Source organism: Acinonyx jubatus, chromosome D2 (genome assembly GCF_027475565.1).
Source record: "Acinonyx jubatus isolate Ajub_Pintada_27869175 chromosome D2, VMU_Ajub_asm_v1.0, whole genome shotgun sequence".
In the NCBI taxonomy this organism is placed as follows: Eukaryota; Metazoa; Chordata; class Mammalia; order Carnivora; family Felidae; genus Acinonyx; species Acinonyx jubatus.
Window position 1 is genome coordinate 46,488,002 of NC_069393.1, and position 14,588 is coordinate 46,502,589.

The 14,588-nt window shown below is 40.6% G+C and overlaps 1 protein-coding gene across 5 annotated transcripts in view; it reads left to right on the forward strand.

Moving 5' to 3' along the window:
• Positions 1–14,588, forward strand: part of WASHC2A (WASH complex subunit 2A) — a 61,234-nt gene that overhangs the window by 12,922 nt on the left and 33,724 nt on the right. For 3 of the 5 annotated variants that reach the window (XM_027062548.2, XM_027062550.2, XM_027062551.2), the window contains exons 6-16: positions 1,560–1,653; positions 2,458–2,516; positions 3,720–3,767; positions 6,138–6,248; positions 7,020–7,101; positions 7,645–7,716; positions 8,427–8,545; positions 8,991–9,048; positions 10,320–10,379; positions 10,786–10,959; positions 13,650–13,777. In XM_027062548.2, the coding sequence (XP_026918349.2) occupies positions 1,560–1,653; positions 2,458–2,516; positions 3,720–3,767; positions 6,138–6,248; positions 7,020–7,101; positions 7,645–7,716; positions 8,427–8,545; positions 8,991–9,048; positions 10,320–10,379; positions 10,786–10,959; positions 13,650–13,777 (1,005 nt within the window). The remainder of the gene's footprint in view (positions 1–1,559; positions 1,654–2,457; positions 2,517–3,719; positions 3,768–6,137; positions 6,249–7,019; positions 7,102–7,644; positions 7,717–8,426; positions 8,546–8,990; positions 9,049–10,319; positions 10,380–10,785; positions 10,960–13,649; positions 13,778–14,588) is intronic. The other 2 variants (XM_027062549.2, XM_053207232.1) reach the window with 1 other exon arrangement.

The window sequence follows — 14,588 nt, forward strand, 5'->3', positions numbered from 1 at the left end:
CTTGCTAGTTCCAGCTTGTATACCCCTTTCTCTTCTACTGGAGGACTTGGGAATGCCTCCTGAGTAAGTGGTTCGCCCAGTAGCACTTTCTTTTGTTTGCACTGAATTGGTTGCTGTTGCGTCTTTAACTTTTACATTAACCTTCCCAAATTCTCTCTTGTGTTAAACTTCAGAATTGTTTTCTCCTGCACCCCCAGGGTCTTTTCAGTAGGGAAGAGAGATGATGGCCAAATGTCCTACCTTACAAAGGATAAGTCAGCCTTTCCTGTGGAGAGGGGAGGTTGTCCTGGGGTAGAGTGCTTGCTTGCTTGCTTGCTTGCTTTCTTACTTGCTTTTTTTTTTTTATGTTTATTTATTTTTGAGAGAGAGACAGAGGGAGAGAGACAGAGATCGAGTTAGGGGAGGGGCAGAGAGAGAGGGAGACACAGAATCTGAAGCAGGCTCCAGCCTCCGAGCTGTCAGCACAGAGCCAGATGCAGGCCTGAACTCACGAATTGTGAGATCATGACCAGAGCCCAAGTCGGAAGCCTAACTGACTGAGCCACCCAGGCACCCCTGGAGTGTTTTCTTGAACTTAAATTTTAATGTAAGCATCTTGGGTGGGACTTGGAAGTTGAGGACTGGAATGGAAGGCTGTCCAACAGGTACTCTGTTCTACCCTGTCTCTTTTATTTCATTCTGTTGTTTTATAATCTGGTCTTAATTTTACCAACTTCACTTTTCTGAGTTATGCAGTGGGTGCTGCTGGGGGATATTATTATTCTCTTCTTTGGGTTATTTTTTCTCCCAGACAGGTTCTCAGTCTTTTTGATGTGTGCCTTTAGTTCATTGTGTTGACTATAGGTACTTGCATAGTTGCTATTCTATTTCTCCTCATCTAGCCCATGCTTTCTGTGCTCTGTTCCAACCTTCTCTTGGCTCTGATGCGATGTAAAGGAGTCCCGCTGCTGGTCCACACCTGCTCTCACCCCCAAACCTGGACATACCCACCTGCCCCCCACAGTCCTGTAAAAGCATTTGGGTTATTTCCTCAGTGTGCTTCTTTCCAAATTTAGGACTAATATTGATGATTCTCAAGAGTGGTTAGTTGATTGGTTGATTTTTGCTCATGAGCGCTGCTTTTTAGGGGAGGAAGGCAGAGCTGGGGGATGCATCAAAGCTGGCCAGAACGTTCAGTTTCTTTCCTTTGTCCTCCTTTTGAACATGTTACTATGAAGTTGTAACCCTTATTTGGTTACTACTGGTAAACTTTTTGTGTGCCTCTGCCATTTTTAATGTAACTAGGCACTTGAGAAGGGAGATTCTGTGTGATTTAGCTTTACTTTGCTGTTTTTACCTAAGATTTCACTTTTTAAAAAATCAGTTTTTTGGTTTTGTTTTTTTGTTTTTGGTTTTGTTTTGTTTTGTTTTGTTTTCTGTACTTTGAATCCTGCTGTGTTTCTTATTCTCCACTCTCATTATGTCACTTGTTTGGGGTAGTCACATGGAACAAGATGTCAAATGGAAAACTTAGTTTTTAGCCTGAAAATTTAATGGCTGTTACCTTTCATTGTTTACAGGATCTGTACATTGATCGTCCTTTACCTTATTTAATTGGGTCAAAGCTATTCATGGAGCAGGAAGATGTAGGTCTCGGAGAGCTGTCTAGTGAAGGTATTCTTTTGCACCAAATATTTTTGTTACCTTTAACATTTATATCTTACCTTTTTATTCTAAAATAATTTCAAACTTACTTGAACGTTGTCAGAATAGTACAAAGAACTCCTCTGTACACTTTACCCAGGTTTACCAGTTGTTAACATTCCATCACATTTGTTTGCTCTTTCTCTCTATATATACACAGTATTTTTTTCTGAATCTACTTGAGAGAGATCGTGCGGACATCATGCCCTGGTACTCCAGAATATTTCTGTGTAGAAAACACTTTCTGAAACTGAAAATAGTCTCATGTATAGCCACAGTGTGTTATCAAAGTCAGGAAATTTTACTGGATGTAATACTATTAGCTAATCCTCAGTTGTATTTCAAATTTTGCCAGCTGTCCCAATTATGTCCTTTATAGGCTAGGCTCTTTTTTCCTCTGGCCCAGGCTCCGGTTCAGGATCACTCACTGCATATAGTTGTCAAATCTCTGGTCTTCTTTTAGTCTAATATAATTTCTCAGCCTTTCTTTGCTTTTTACAGCTTTGACATTTTTGAAGAATACAGGCCAGTTTTTTCCTTTGGTCATTAACTTTTTTTATAATTCATAAGTATCTTGTGGGGAGATCTTTTAAGACTCTGTAGATGTTTTATCCCTCACTATAGTGAAGATACTTTTAATTACAGTTAATCTGTGTAGGTTCTTTTCTCAAAATCTTGGTGATGCTGATGTATGGTGGTTTATGATTTTAAGAAGGAACTAAGGATGTTTTATTATTAATATGGGTGATAACCCTTTATCTTTCTTCTAACCAGAGGGGTCAGTAGGCAGCGACCGTGGCAGCATTGCAGACAGTGAAGAGAATGAAGAAGAGGTAAGGGCTTCGTGGTGTTTCCAGGTCATGCTGGGCAAGAACCTTAGGGTGTTTAGCAAGCTAAATAAATGTTTGTGAATTAGCAATCTCTTTGCACAGATTTTTTTAACAGTGATAGTAAAACCATATTCTGTGTTCCCCCCACCCCCCTTTTGGGACTGAGTTTCCTTTTTGTCTTGTGTACAAAAGCAAGGAAAACTGCCTTAATCCCTTTTACTGTTCTCTCTCCTCCCTCCTCCCCACCAAGGCCTCTTCCTGCCAATGTATTTTGAAGGGGGGCACCTTGGATATTTTGGTAGAATCTGCCTGGTTCTATCTTTGAGTAATTGTAGGGGAAAAGGCCATATTTTAAACTTTTTTTTTTTTTTTTTTTTTTTTACTATAAAACCTAGACCAGAAGAATGCTTAAAGCATCCACTTACATTTTCACTTTGCTGCTAGTCCTAGCATCTTCATAGCCACAGAGCATGATCTGACTCCTGCTCTAGGACCTTGGCATCTGTGGACCTTGACCACTGTTGTATCTGGGGTTGTTCCTTTAGATGGAATATTTGTTACTGATGTTTGAAGAGCAGTTCTTGAGTGTTAATTCCTAAAAGGAGACAATATTGTATGCATGCTCCTTTCCTCTTATTTCTACATTCCCCCTCCCCCGCCCTCCTGCCACTGGCCCTGCAAACAAAACACTTCACAATGGGACATAAGGGTTTCCTAAAAAATCTGGCTATAAGTGATGGTCATTAGCTGAATTCCTGTGCTTTTAGCCATTGATGCAACTGTTCACCCAATTCCTGGTAGGAAACACTGATAGTCCCCTACTGGGCCTGGTGAAGTAGTTCTGCTACGTGGAATATAGAGAGTGGAGAGTCCAAAATGTAAAATCACACAAACCAACTTTTGATAATTTAATTAATTAAATGTGCCACTCTGACTTTAAATTCAGAGGTTAGCAATGGTAGCGCACATAGGTATGAGCAAATTGTTAGAGATGTTTAAATTAACTACAAAAGTTCCACGTTAGCTGGACCAACTCTTGGTGATACTGCCTACTGTCCACCTTATCTGCACCCTGATACTTCAGGGGACCAGTAATCAGTACAAAGAGACCGAATATAGATGTGCCCTGGAGACTTAGGCCTGAGGTCATTTCTGTGCTTGTGACTAAATTCTGTATTAACAACACAGCTTTTTTTCCCCCTAAAGGAGTCAGATGAAGATTTTGCCACTCATAGTGACAATGACCAAAACCGGGTAAGGCTCATGAACTGAAGTGACTTTGCTTTTAAATTTTAACTGAAGCATAGCATATATACTAAATATATGCTAAAATTACTTTGGAGGAGAGCTGGGTTGGGGAACGGGTGAAAAAGGTGAAGGGGATTGCACTGAGTAATGTATAGAATTGTTGAATTACTTTATTGTACACCTGGAACTGATGTAACACTGTATGTTAATTATATTGGAACTAAAAATAAAATAAAATAAAATAAATTACTTTAGAATGACTTATGAGAAAGTAAGGATTAGTAAGCTAATTTTCTTTCAAAAATTTCATGTGTTTTTTAAAAATTTTTTTAATGTTTATTTTTGAGAGAGAGAGAGAGAGAGAGAGACAGAGAGAGCAACCATGAGCAGGGGAGGGGGCAGAGAGAGAGGGAGACACAGAATCCAAAGCAGGCTCCAGGTTCTGAGCTGTCAGCACAGAGCCTGACGTGGGGCTTGAACTCATGAACTGTGAGATCATGACTTGAGCTGAAGTTGGATGCTTAACCAACTGAGCCACCCAGGTGCCCCAAGAATTTCATGTTTTTAAGTTAACTACTGTCTTGGGTTTTGTTTTGTTTTTTCAAATTTGCTTTATACTTTATCTTCATTCTTCTTAGAAAACAAAGTGAAAAACAAAAATTGGGAAACAGAGCCTCTAAAAAGGAAGGCCCAGTTACTCAAACTGAACTATTTCACCTGAATCCTCTTCCTGTATTTTAAAATTTGGGATAATATAGCAGTAAGGTTAAGGAACACTCAAAAGATGAATATCTAATTCTACAGTTTTACCATAGCTGTCTTAATTTTTGTATACCCTTCTAAGGACATATTTTTTTCACAATATGCATAGTTTATCTTCTGCAATTTTAACGTATCACAAGTGTTTTCTTACAATTTTAAGCTACCTTTATAATTTGCTTTGTGAACTCTGTGTTTTTAAGTGTACTGTTACGACAACAGTCTCTTTTTAGTTACAGACTCTTTTGTAGTCTCTAAATTTATATGGGAAATAGTTTATTTCTAGGATTTTATTTTTGAGATAGTAGTGCATTCATGAATGTATTTCCATATGCAGAAATCCTTTGCTTATGTGAACTGTTTCCTTAGGAATGAGATAGTGTAGAATTATAGTAAAGGCTCTTGATACTATTCTCATTACTGATCATGCATACTGATTTTCTCATAATCTTATCAACCCTGGGGTTGTGATTTTTGCTAACATAATATACGTACAGTGGTATTTTGAGATAGTCCCAGTTTGCACTTCAGTTTCCTAATTGGGGCATATTTTTCCACAAACGTTTTCAACTACCAAATGAAGGATTTAGTCCTTTTTGGTTGGTAGTTGTATTTTCCATTCACAGAGGTGATTTAATAATCAGTCTTTAGAGAATATTTATTTCTATAAAACATACTAATATGGTTGATAAATTCAGACATTTATTTGCTTATTTTGAAAAAATTTTTAAAGATTTGATTTTGAAGTAATCTCTATACACAATGGGGGCTCGAACTCCCAACTCTGAGATGAAGAGTTGCATGTAAGCAACTAAGCCAGCCAGATGCCTGTAAATTCAGACCTTTAAATAATACAATATAGTGATTAAAAGTGTTGGCCTAACCATATATTTGTATTGTTAAAGATAGACTGGTTTTGTGTGCTACAGCTAACCTCAGGGTTCTGAAGATTAAAATAGTCAATAAGGTACTTTCAGCATAGTGCCTGGCACAGTTTATTGATTTAAACATTAACAATTTTTTAAAAATGTTTTTTTAGTTGTACAAATTATGCATACCAGTGGCTGCTTTTATAAAAATTATAACTTAACAGGTAAAGCTTACTTTGAGCCCTCTAGTGCTCATTTTCTCACACTCTTCAGAGGTAATTGTTGTGATGGAAGAAAAGTGCTTTTCTTTGCTTTTAAATGTATCTGTGTCAGTAGAGAGGAGGTCCGTGTTGGGGTTGGGTGGGCAGGGTATCTTGCCGGGATTCTCATCTAGCACTTTTTACAGTTGATGCTGTGGACACCTCTCCAGTTGTTACAGCTTATTGCTTTTAATGATTAGTGTTCTTATCAAGATAAGACTATGTTTATTTAGGTTATTACTTCTCTAGTGGTGGACATTTTACATATTCAGTGTTCGTCATTCTGTGTACAGTATTTACGCTGAAAATAAATCTTGTATGTTACTTGTTTTAGTACATTTATTACTTTGACTTTTGCTGCATTACCATCATCATCCTTATTTGACAAGCTGTCACCATTTTGCCTTAAGGTTGAGTGACAGTATCTCTTTTTCAGCTTGATGACCTTATTTATCTGCTAGTTCTAATCTCATGGTTTGTCCTCCTAGCACACTGCACAAATGAGTGACGAAGAAGAGGACGATGATGGTTGTGACATTTTCGCTGACTCTGAGAAGGAGGAGGAAGATATTGAGGACATTGAAGAAAATACCAGACCTGTAAGAAAGACCATAGTCACTCTCTTGGCAGGGTTTTAGAAATGGCACTGAGGACTCATTACTTTTATGGTCATTTTTATTGATAACTGTCTCTTTTTGCATATTTGTAATTCCATTTACACTTTTGAAAATAATGCTTGAGTATTACTAGTTGCTGTACGAGTACCACTTTCTCTTCCAATTGTTACGATTTTATAAGTTAGATCATTCAAAAATCTATTTGATTCCAGGGTTTTAAGACCCTAATACTCCTTACCTTTTCCCCCCCTTATTCCTCATAGTAGTTTTCTGTCTCTCTCTTCTAGTAATAAAGTGAAGTATTGAAAAAAAAAAGGGGGGGGAGAGCGCCTGGGTGGCCCAGTCAGTTAAGCGTCTGACTTCAGCTCAGGTCATGATCTCACAGTCCATGAGTTTGAGCCCCGTGTCGGGCTCTGTGCTGATGGCTCAGAGCCTGGAGCCTGCTTCGGATTCTGTGTCCCTCTCTTTCTGACTCTCCCCCATTCATGCTCTGTCTTTCTCTGTCTCAAAAATAAATAAACACTAAAAAAAAAATTAAAAAATAAAAGGAACAAAGGAGCATGTCTATGGAAAGAGTCCTGTTCCTCAAGTGATCTGTGTAGGGTGCTCTATGTTTAAATTCATTTAGTTAAATTTTTAATCCGTTTAGTCCCTTTGCTTTTGTTTACATAATTTTGTTAGTTATTACAAGTAAACTGAACTAGTTTGTGTGTTACCAAAAACAGGTGATACTTTGGTCTTTTCTGTGTGTAGAAAAAAAGTCGACCTACGTCATTTGCTGATGAGCTGGCGGCTCGAATCAAAGGGGAAGCTGCAAGCCAGGTGGAAGAGCAAAGTACGTCTTTGAGATGGGTTAACTTGGTGGGCGAGTGCAGGACCCTCTGCGGGGCTTCACTGAGAGCACATTTCTCTGTTTAATTTTACTAAGGCATGAAAGGCTTACCCTTTTTTTGGTTTACAGACTCTTGGATAATTAAACATTGTGGACCCCTCCCCGCCCCCTGCAAGAAAAATGCATATGTACGCATCTGTATAACATTTTATTTGCAGTTTCAGGGGACTAATAGATAACCCGGGAGAATCACAGGCCCCAGATTAAGAATCTTTTGCTTAGTATTTACTCCTATATTTTGACTAAATATAAATGTACCATATAAAGTAGTGATTTAACAGGATGGAAAGACCTCAGAATAATTCGTTCAGCTTGAGTCCCTGCCGTGTAAGGTGCTGACTGAAGTACATGGACGCTGGGGGAGCTGAGACACAGAGTTGAATGTCTTGCTCTTAACGGGGCCATGAGCATGACAGAAGTGTAAAACATCAGTATATAAATACTAAGGGTAGGCTGAGTGTGGTTAGAACTGAAATATTCTTCAAGTCTTATTCATAGGAGAAGGAAAACCTCGGAAGACACCGAAGGAGAAGAAGGACAGGAGAACTCCCTCAGATGGTAGGCCTTTCCCCTCAATTGTGTTATTTTAGGAGGCTCTTGATTCAGGAATTCGCTTTCATAATTTGTAGAATACCATTTTGAATCTTCACAAATGGAGTCTCTCTCTATTTTCATTCCCAAAGCATTTAAAAGTGTGCTTTGGGATGCTCGGAGGAGAGTTGAATGTGGAGTAAAAATGCTGTAAGGATTTGAATTATTTTATAGCGATCATTAGCTAGAATTCTCCAGAAGTATAGAAACTAGGGATCTCTAGCGTTTGTTTTCGATAAAGAATATATTGGACCCTTTTATATTGAACAGTGACATGCATTACATTCCTGCTTGATTGTCAGTCTACAGATCTTGGTTCAGTCTGCCCTTGCTTTCCCCATATTCTCAGTGAGATAGGTCTGAAGGTGATTGAACCATGTACTTGCTTCCGGAGAAACTGATCTAGACAAAAGAGATCACTTACGGAGTTCATTTTGCTTCAGACATTTACGGAGTTGAGGGTGGGAACCCAGAGAGCCTTTTAAGGGATTCATTGGACTGCTTAATAAGTTTTTGTTTGAAATTCCTCAGAATGCTGGCACTCAAGTACTTCTTGTTACATGTGGTTAGGTACACTCCAGGCCAGGCTTGGCGATGTTGTAAAGGTCGACCTTGGGAATTTGAGTTCCAAACCCATCTTTAGCAGTCCCTGCTAAACATTCCTTTCTGCTTCTTAGACGAAGAGGACAACTTATTCGCACCCCCCAAGCTGACTGATGAAGATTTCTCTCCATTTGGCTCTCGAGGTGGCCTGTTCAGTGGAGGGAAGGGACTTTTTGATGATGAGGATGAGGAGGTGAGTCCGTGGTCATCAGTGGAGCTCGCCATAGTTGCATCACGGGTCTATAATTAGGTATGAAAAAAATGGCTTCTTAATTGCAAGTTGCTTCTACTTATTTTGGGAGATTTTGAACCAAGAATCACAAAGTGAGAAAATACTGTACCCTGATGTCCTGTGTGAGATAGAGAGAGATGTGAGAGTGTTAATAATGAATAATTTACTTGATCAAGGAGTTGTTTCTTACCTTATTTGCTGTCTTCTGGGTTTTAGTTCCTGGGTAGGCCCAAACCATTTAAGGGTCTGATTTTGCCATAGTCTTTACTTTGGAATTGAATTTCTTGCAGGACAGTAAATATGTATCTTTAAACTTTACGAGGTAGTTTTCTTTAGAAATCCACAATGCAACTACATTTTCGTCTGCTTTTTTGAAGTTTTGTGTCCTATGCTTTATTACAACCAGAGTGATCTCTTCACGGAAGCCCCTCAGGATCAGGAAGCTCGAAGCTCTGTTAATGCAGGTGAGCTCGGATTTAGGCTGACTCTTCTTGTTTGGGAACAGAGTTCCAAGACAGTTTACTTCTCATTAGGAGATGGAACCCCTGAAGTTGTTCCCAGGCCTTGCTTCTTTGTTAGGCAGGAAGCTGTTCTGCTTGCCTTGGTCTAGTAAAAAGCAGCTAATTTTCATGTCTAATGACTAATTCATGTCTTGGAAAAGCTAAAAGTGCCACTTATAAACCAACATCATGGTTTTGTCTCTTCCTGGGGGGAGAATTCATAAAAAGTCAAAGAAGGAAAGTAGTCTTGAGCAGTGTTGAGGATATTTTAATTTAATCATGTTTAATTCAGTAGTCTTTTCTGTTTATTTATTTTGAGAGAGACAGAGACAGTGTGAGCAGGGGAGGGGCAGAAAGAGAAGGAGAGAGAGAGAATCCCAAGCAGGCTCCGCACTGTCAGTGCAGAGCCCAACATGGGGCTTGAACTCGCGAAACTGCGAGGTCATGACCTGAGCCGAAACTGAGAGCTGGATGCTTAACCGACTGAGCCACCTAGGCATCTCTAATCATCTTTAATTCAAAGAAACACTTCTAAAATTCTGTATATAAGTTGGAGGTCATTAATTCCATAGTTTGGTGTGCGTCAGAATCCTCTGTGGAGCACCCGTGAAAAGGGAAAAAAAAAACTTAACAAATTTCATTCCATTAGGTATGTGGTAGTTCTTAGGAACTGGGACTTAGTTATGTGAAGTGAGCGGTCTCCTCGGGCCATCAGTCATCAGATTTTGGACTTGCTGTGACACTGGCTGGCTTGATGTCCTGCTGCCTGCCCTCCACTTCTCAGCATCAGTGGATGCTAGTTTCCCTCTTTACTGTTACTGTCTTCATATTTTTTGTTGATGTCTCACGTTTTTTGCTGTTCTTTCTACTTGTTTGTTCTCCAACTGGAATGGATAGAGGCGAAACTGTTAAGGAGCCCGGCTTGCTCTGCTTCTGCCTTCCCTGTTGTGTTCTACCCCTTCCTTGGCTTCCCCAACTAACCCCACTGCTATTGTTTGATCAGAGTGATCGTCCAAGGGAATCACAGCTCAGATTATATTAACGCCAATAAAAAAGTAATGTTGGTAGAGAGAAGAATAAGCTAAAGCTAAGGAGTTTTAAAATGGCTCTTTTGGGAAAAATTAGTGTTAAAAGGTCTCCACTTAGCTGTGTATTGTGTTGCACACATTTTAGGTACATTTAACAAGAAAAGTCATCTTTTCTGAAATGGTTATTTTTTTCTTTCTCATTTTTAGTGTCTTCATCCTCCAAACCCGGAAAGAAAATCCCAGCAGGAGCTGTTTCTGTATTTTTAGGTACCCTAATTTAGGGTTTCTTTTTTAAAAAGCAAATAAGTACTGTTTTGTCATTTTTAAAATTGTCATCTAACTGCTTGCTGGAGAGGAGGCGGTTCAGAGGGCAACAAATAGCCTATGGGAAGAGCTCATTTACTGGTGTTAGCTCATATTCTCTTAGAAGTCAGTGGCCTTGGACTTGTGTTTCAGTGACCAGGTGATTTGCATCGTGGAATGTTCTGTAGCAGTAAAGGATGGGGATGACTGGGTCCTATTCATGTATTTTGGGGATGAATGGAAGCTAAATGTTCTTGTTCTTGGTGGGTGGTCCTTTTTTTTTTTTTTTTTTTTTTTTTTTCTCCTGTAAAGCCAGGGGACCCACACACACCAGCTCACAGCTATGGCTGCCCTGTCCCTCCACCCACAGGAGACACTGATGTGTTCGGTGCCACCTCTGTTCCATCACTGAAGGAGCCACAGAAGCCTGAGCAGCCTGCTCCAAGGAAAAGCCCGTACCCTCCAGCCCCTGCTGGCCTCTTCGATGATGACGATGACGATGACGACTTCTTTGCGGCATCCTCCAGCAAACCTTCCAAGACAGGTACCTGGTCCAGCCTCTTTTTCTGGGAATTCAGCCAGGGAAAGAATGTTGACCGGAAAAGGGCATAAAGCTTGTCCTGTTGTCTGTGTCCTGCCGTGCCAGGGTCCCTCCTCAAGGCCTCCTGCCACAGAGCTTCATCTCTGCTGCAGGAGTCATGGTGCCTTAGAAGTCTCTGTTTTATCAACCAATCTTTCCTGCTTTGGAAACTAACTGCTAGGATTATCTGCCTCATGGAGAGCTGAAATCTGTTCCCCTGTAATACCTGCTGAAGATTTCTAGTTGTGATCTTTGCAATTGCAAAGTTTTTATTTTATTTATTTATTTTTTTGATGTTTATTTATTTGTGAGAGAGAGAGAGAGAGAGTGCGCAAGCAGGGGAGGGGCAGAGAGAAGGAGACACAGAATCCGAAGCAGGCTCTGAACTGTCAGCACAGAGTCCGACGTGGGGCTCAAACCCACGAACTGTGAGATCGTGACCTGAGCCGAAGTTGGATGCTTAACTGACTGAGCCACCCAGGCACCCCTGGAATTACAAAGTTTTAATCACACTTTCTTCTGGCAGCACTTAGTAAATTATATGACAGAATGCCACATGTTAGCTGTTCAGTTGCCAGCCTCTCTGGCCAGAAAGCCTACATATCCTTGATCTTTTCTTGTATGGCAGGGTTTTCAGCCCCTTGGCCACTTTGGCACTCTCCTTTCTTCTCCCCTCAAACTTAAGCCTGTCATTTCATGAAGTCTCTCTCCTAAATTATTTGTTAATTTATGTGCAGGTGAGTCTCTGGGACTCTTGTCAGAATGCAGATTCAGATGCGGTGGGTACGGGCTGGGGCCTGTGATTGTACATTTCTAACAGGCTCCCTGGTGGGCAGAGATTGCTGGTCTGTGGGTCACACTTGGTGTTTTTCCAGAAAAGAAGGATAAACTACTGGGTGCACACCGTTTCCAACAACATGAGGACTCTGTCTTATAAAGACTAGATGAACCAGGATTCAGTGAGAAGCATGTTTCCTGGACTTAGCTCCTTTTCCAGGGGTGGCTGTGAGAAGTAAGGATAGGAGAAGAAACCTGAGGGAAATAACCACCTGGTTATTACAGAAAGAGTACAAACGGACGCATAATACACTGAGATCTAGGCCAACTAAAATGACAGTGATTAAAGCTGGTGGTGCCTCTCTTGGTCTGGGAGGGCTCTCACTTAGTGGGTTATCACTGAGAACTGATCAAGAGTCACAAGTAAGTTGGCAGCTGCCGCTCCCCTGGGACATTCACAAATCAATGGCCTCCTTTCAGTGATGCACAGCTCAGTCAGTGAGTGCAGCAGTGCTCCTGGTAGTGAAAGGTCAGAAACTCCCCAGGTGCTCATCCCTCGGTTACATGACGGTTCTCTTGTTTAGTGGAATTTGGTGAAGTGTTAAAAAGAATGAAGTCTGTATATGTTAACATGGGAAGATTCGCTAGGCAGATTAAGTGAAAAACGTAAATCCTAAGACCTATTATTAGAATCATGTTGTCATTTATAGCCTTACCTGTGAATCGCTAAAGTGAGCATCCTAGCATATCCTCTGGGGAAATTAGATGTGTGTGTTCCCAGTGGTCGTCTTGTTTGGGTGGGCAGGTGGAGTTATGGGGGAGATTCCAGTAGTATTTGCTTTTATATGCCCCTGTAGATTGACTTTTAATTTTTATTTATTTATTATTATTTTTTAAGATTTTATTTTCAGGTAATCTCTACACCCAACATGGGCCTTGAACTCATAACCATGAGATCAACAGCCACATGCTCTACTGACTGAGCTAGCCAGGCACCCCAGTAGTTTGATTTTTTACAAAGAGGAGCCAACCCTCACTTCACAGATTCCTAGGATGGTTGCTTCTTTTGTTGTTGTTGTTTAACTATTATTATTATTTTTGAGAGGGAGCGAGAGTGTGAGAGAGAGGGCATGGAAGCGGGGGAGGGGCAGAAGGAAAGGCTGGGGTGGAGGGAATCCCAAGCAGGTTCTATGCCCAACGCAGAGACCGACATGGGATTCCATCTCATGACTGAGATCATGACCTGAACCAAAATCGAGAGTCGGATGCTTAACCAACTGAACCACCCAAGTGCCTCCACCCCCCAATTTTTTTTTTCTTTTGGGTGGTTGCTTCTTAAATAATCTTTCTTTCTTTAGGTCTGTATTTACCTTTTATGCTAGTCCAAGCTACTCTAAGCATAAGATGCTGGCTGCTTGGATGAGTGTATGAGCCAGGTGGTTAAATCATTGGTCCTCTGTTTCATTTGGGCTCTTTTGTGTTCTTTGAAAAATCCAATGTAATCCACTTCAAATTGCTTCATAACTAATAAAAAAAAATAATTTTCTATTTCTTGGGAGGGAAGGATTTTTTTTTTTACTTTATTAAAAAAATTTTTTTAATATTTATTTATTTTTGAGAGACAGAGAGCACAAGCAGGGGAGGAGCAGAGAGGGAGGGACACACAGAATCCAAAGCAGGCTCCAGGCTTTGAGCTGTCAGCACAGAGCCCGACGCGGGGCTCAAACTCATGGACTGCAAGATCATGACCTGAGCTGAAGTCAGCCGCTTACCCAACTGAGACACCCAGACACCCCGGGGAGGATTTTTAATCTATGAATTTAGTGGTGGGATTTTTGACCTTAGTATAATTTTGTGCCGTGGTATCTTTTCTAAAGACAAAGTCAAATCCACTGCCAGTATCTTTGATGATGAGGAAGGAGACCTGTTCAAAGAAAAAGCAGCTGCTTTGCCAGAAGCCACTGTGAATCAGACAGATGAAAAAAAAGCAAGGGCAGAAAAAAAGGTGAGCAGGAAAGAAGACTTAATGTAGTTAAGTCTTGTTAAGTGTTGTCCTGGGACATCTTGTTAATTCATCTGGAACCCAGAGGGAAGTGGTGTTTCCTTTCAAGTGTATGGTGTCTTAAAATTGTGCAACATCCAGCAAAGGTGAAAGAAGAATACAGTGAACACCCAAACGCCTACCACCTAGATTGAGCACTTGTTGGATTTGAGCACTTTGTTGGATGACCTATTGATGATCTTTTCCTGAATCACGTTAAGGGGTACCAAAGAATGTTTTTCCAATTCTCTCCTATCTTCTACATTAGCTGACATTTTTCCAAACAGAACAGAAGAGCTTTCTCTCCCTCTTTCCTGCTTTTTTAGTTATCTCTATAGGATCACGGATGCTATTCAACCTATTATAAACTATTAGCATCATTTTGTTTGTTTTTTGGGTTTTTTTGTTTTTTGATACTGAAATGAACCTGTATTGGCCAACTGGATGCATCCCCATCAGCTTTAAAGCTCTTTTGGCTGCTGTCCCTTTCCTTAGTATCTTCCATGGTTAGATCTGTTTTCCCTTCCCTCCCCTCTCCTCCCCTCCCCTCCCCTCCCCTCCCCCCCTCCCCTCCCCTCCCCTCCCCCCTCCCCTCCCCCCCTCCCCTCCCCTCCCCTTCCCTCCTTCCTTTTTTAAACTTGATTCATTTACTTATTTTTAAGTAATCTCTACTTCCATTGTGGGGCTCACACTCATGACCCTAAGATCAAGAGTCGCATGGTCTCCTGACTGATCGAGCCAGGTACCCTGATCCATCCTCTTTCTTTTTTTTTTT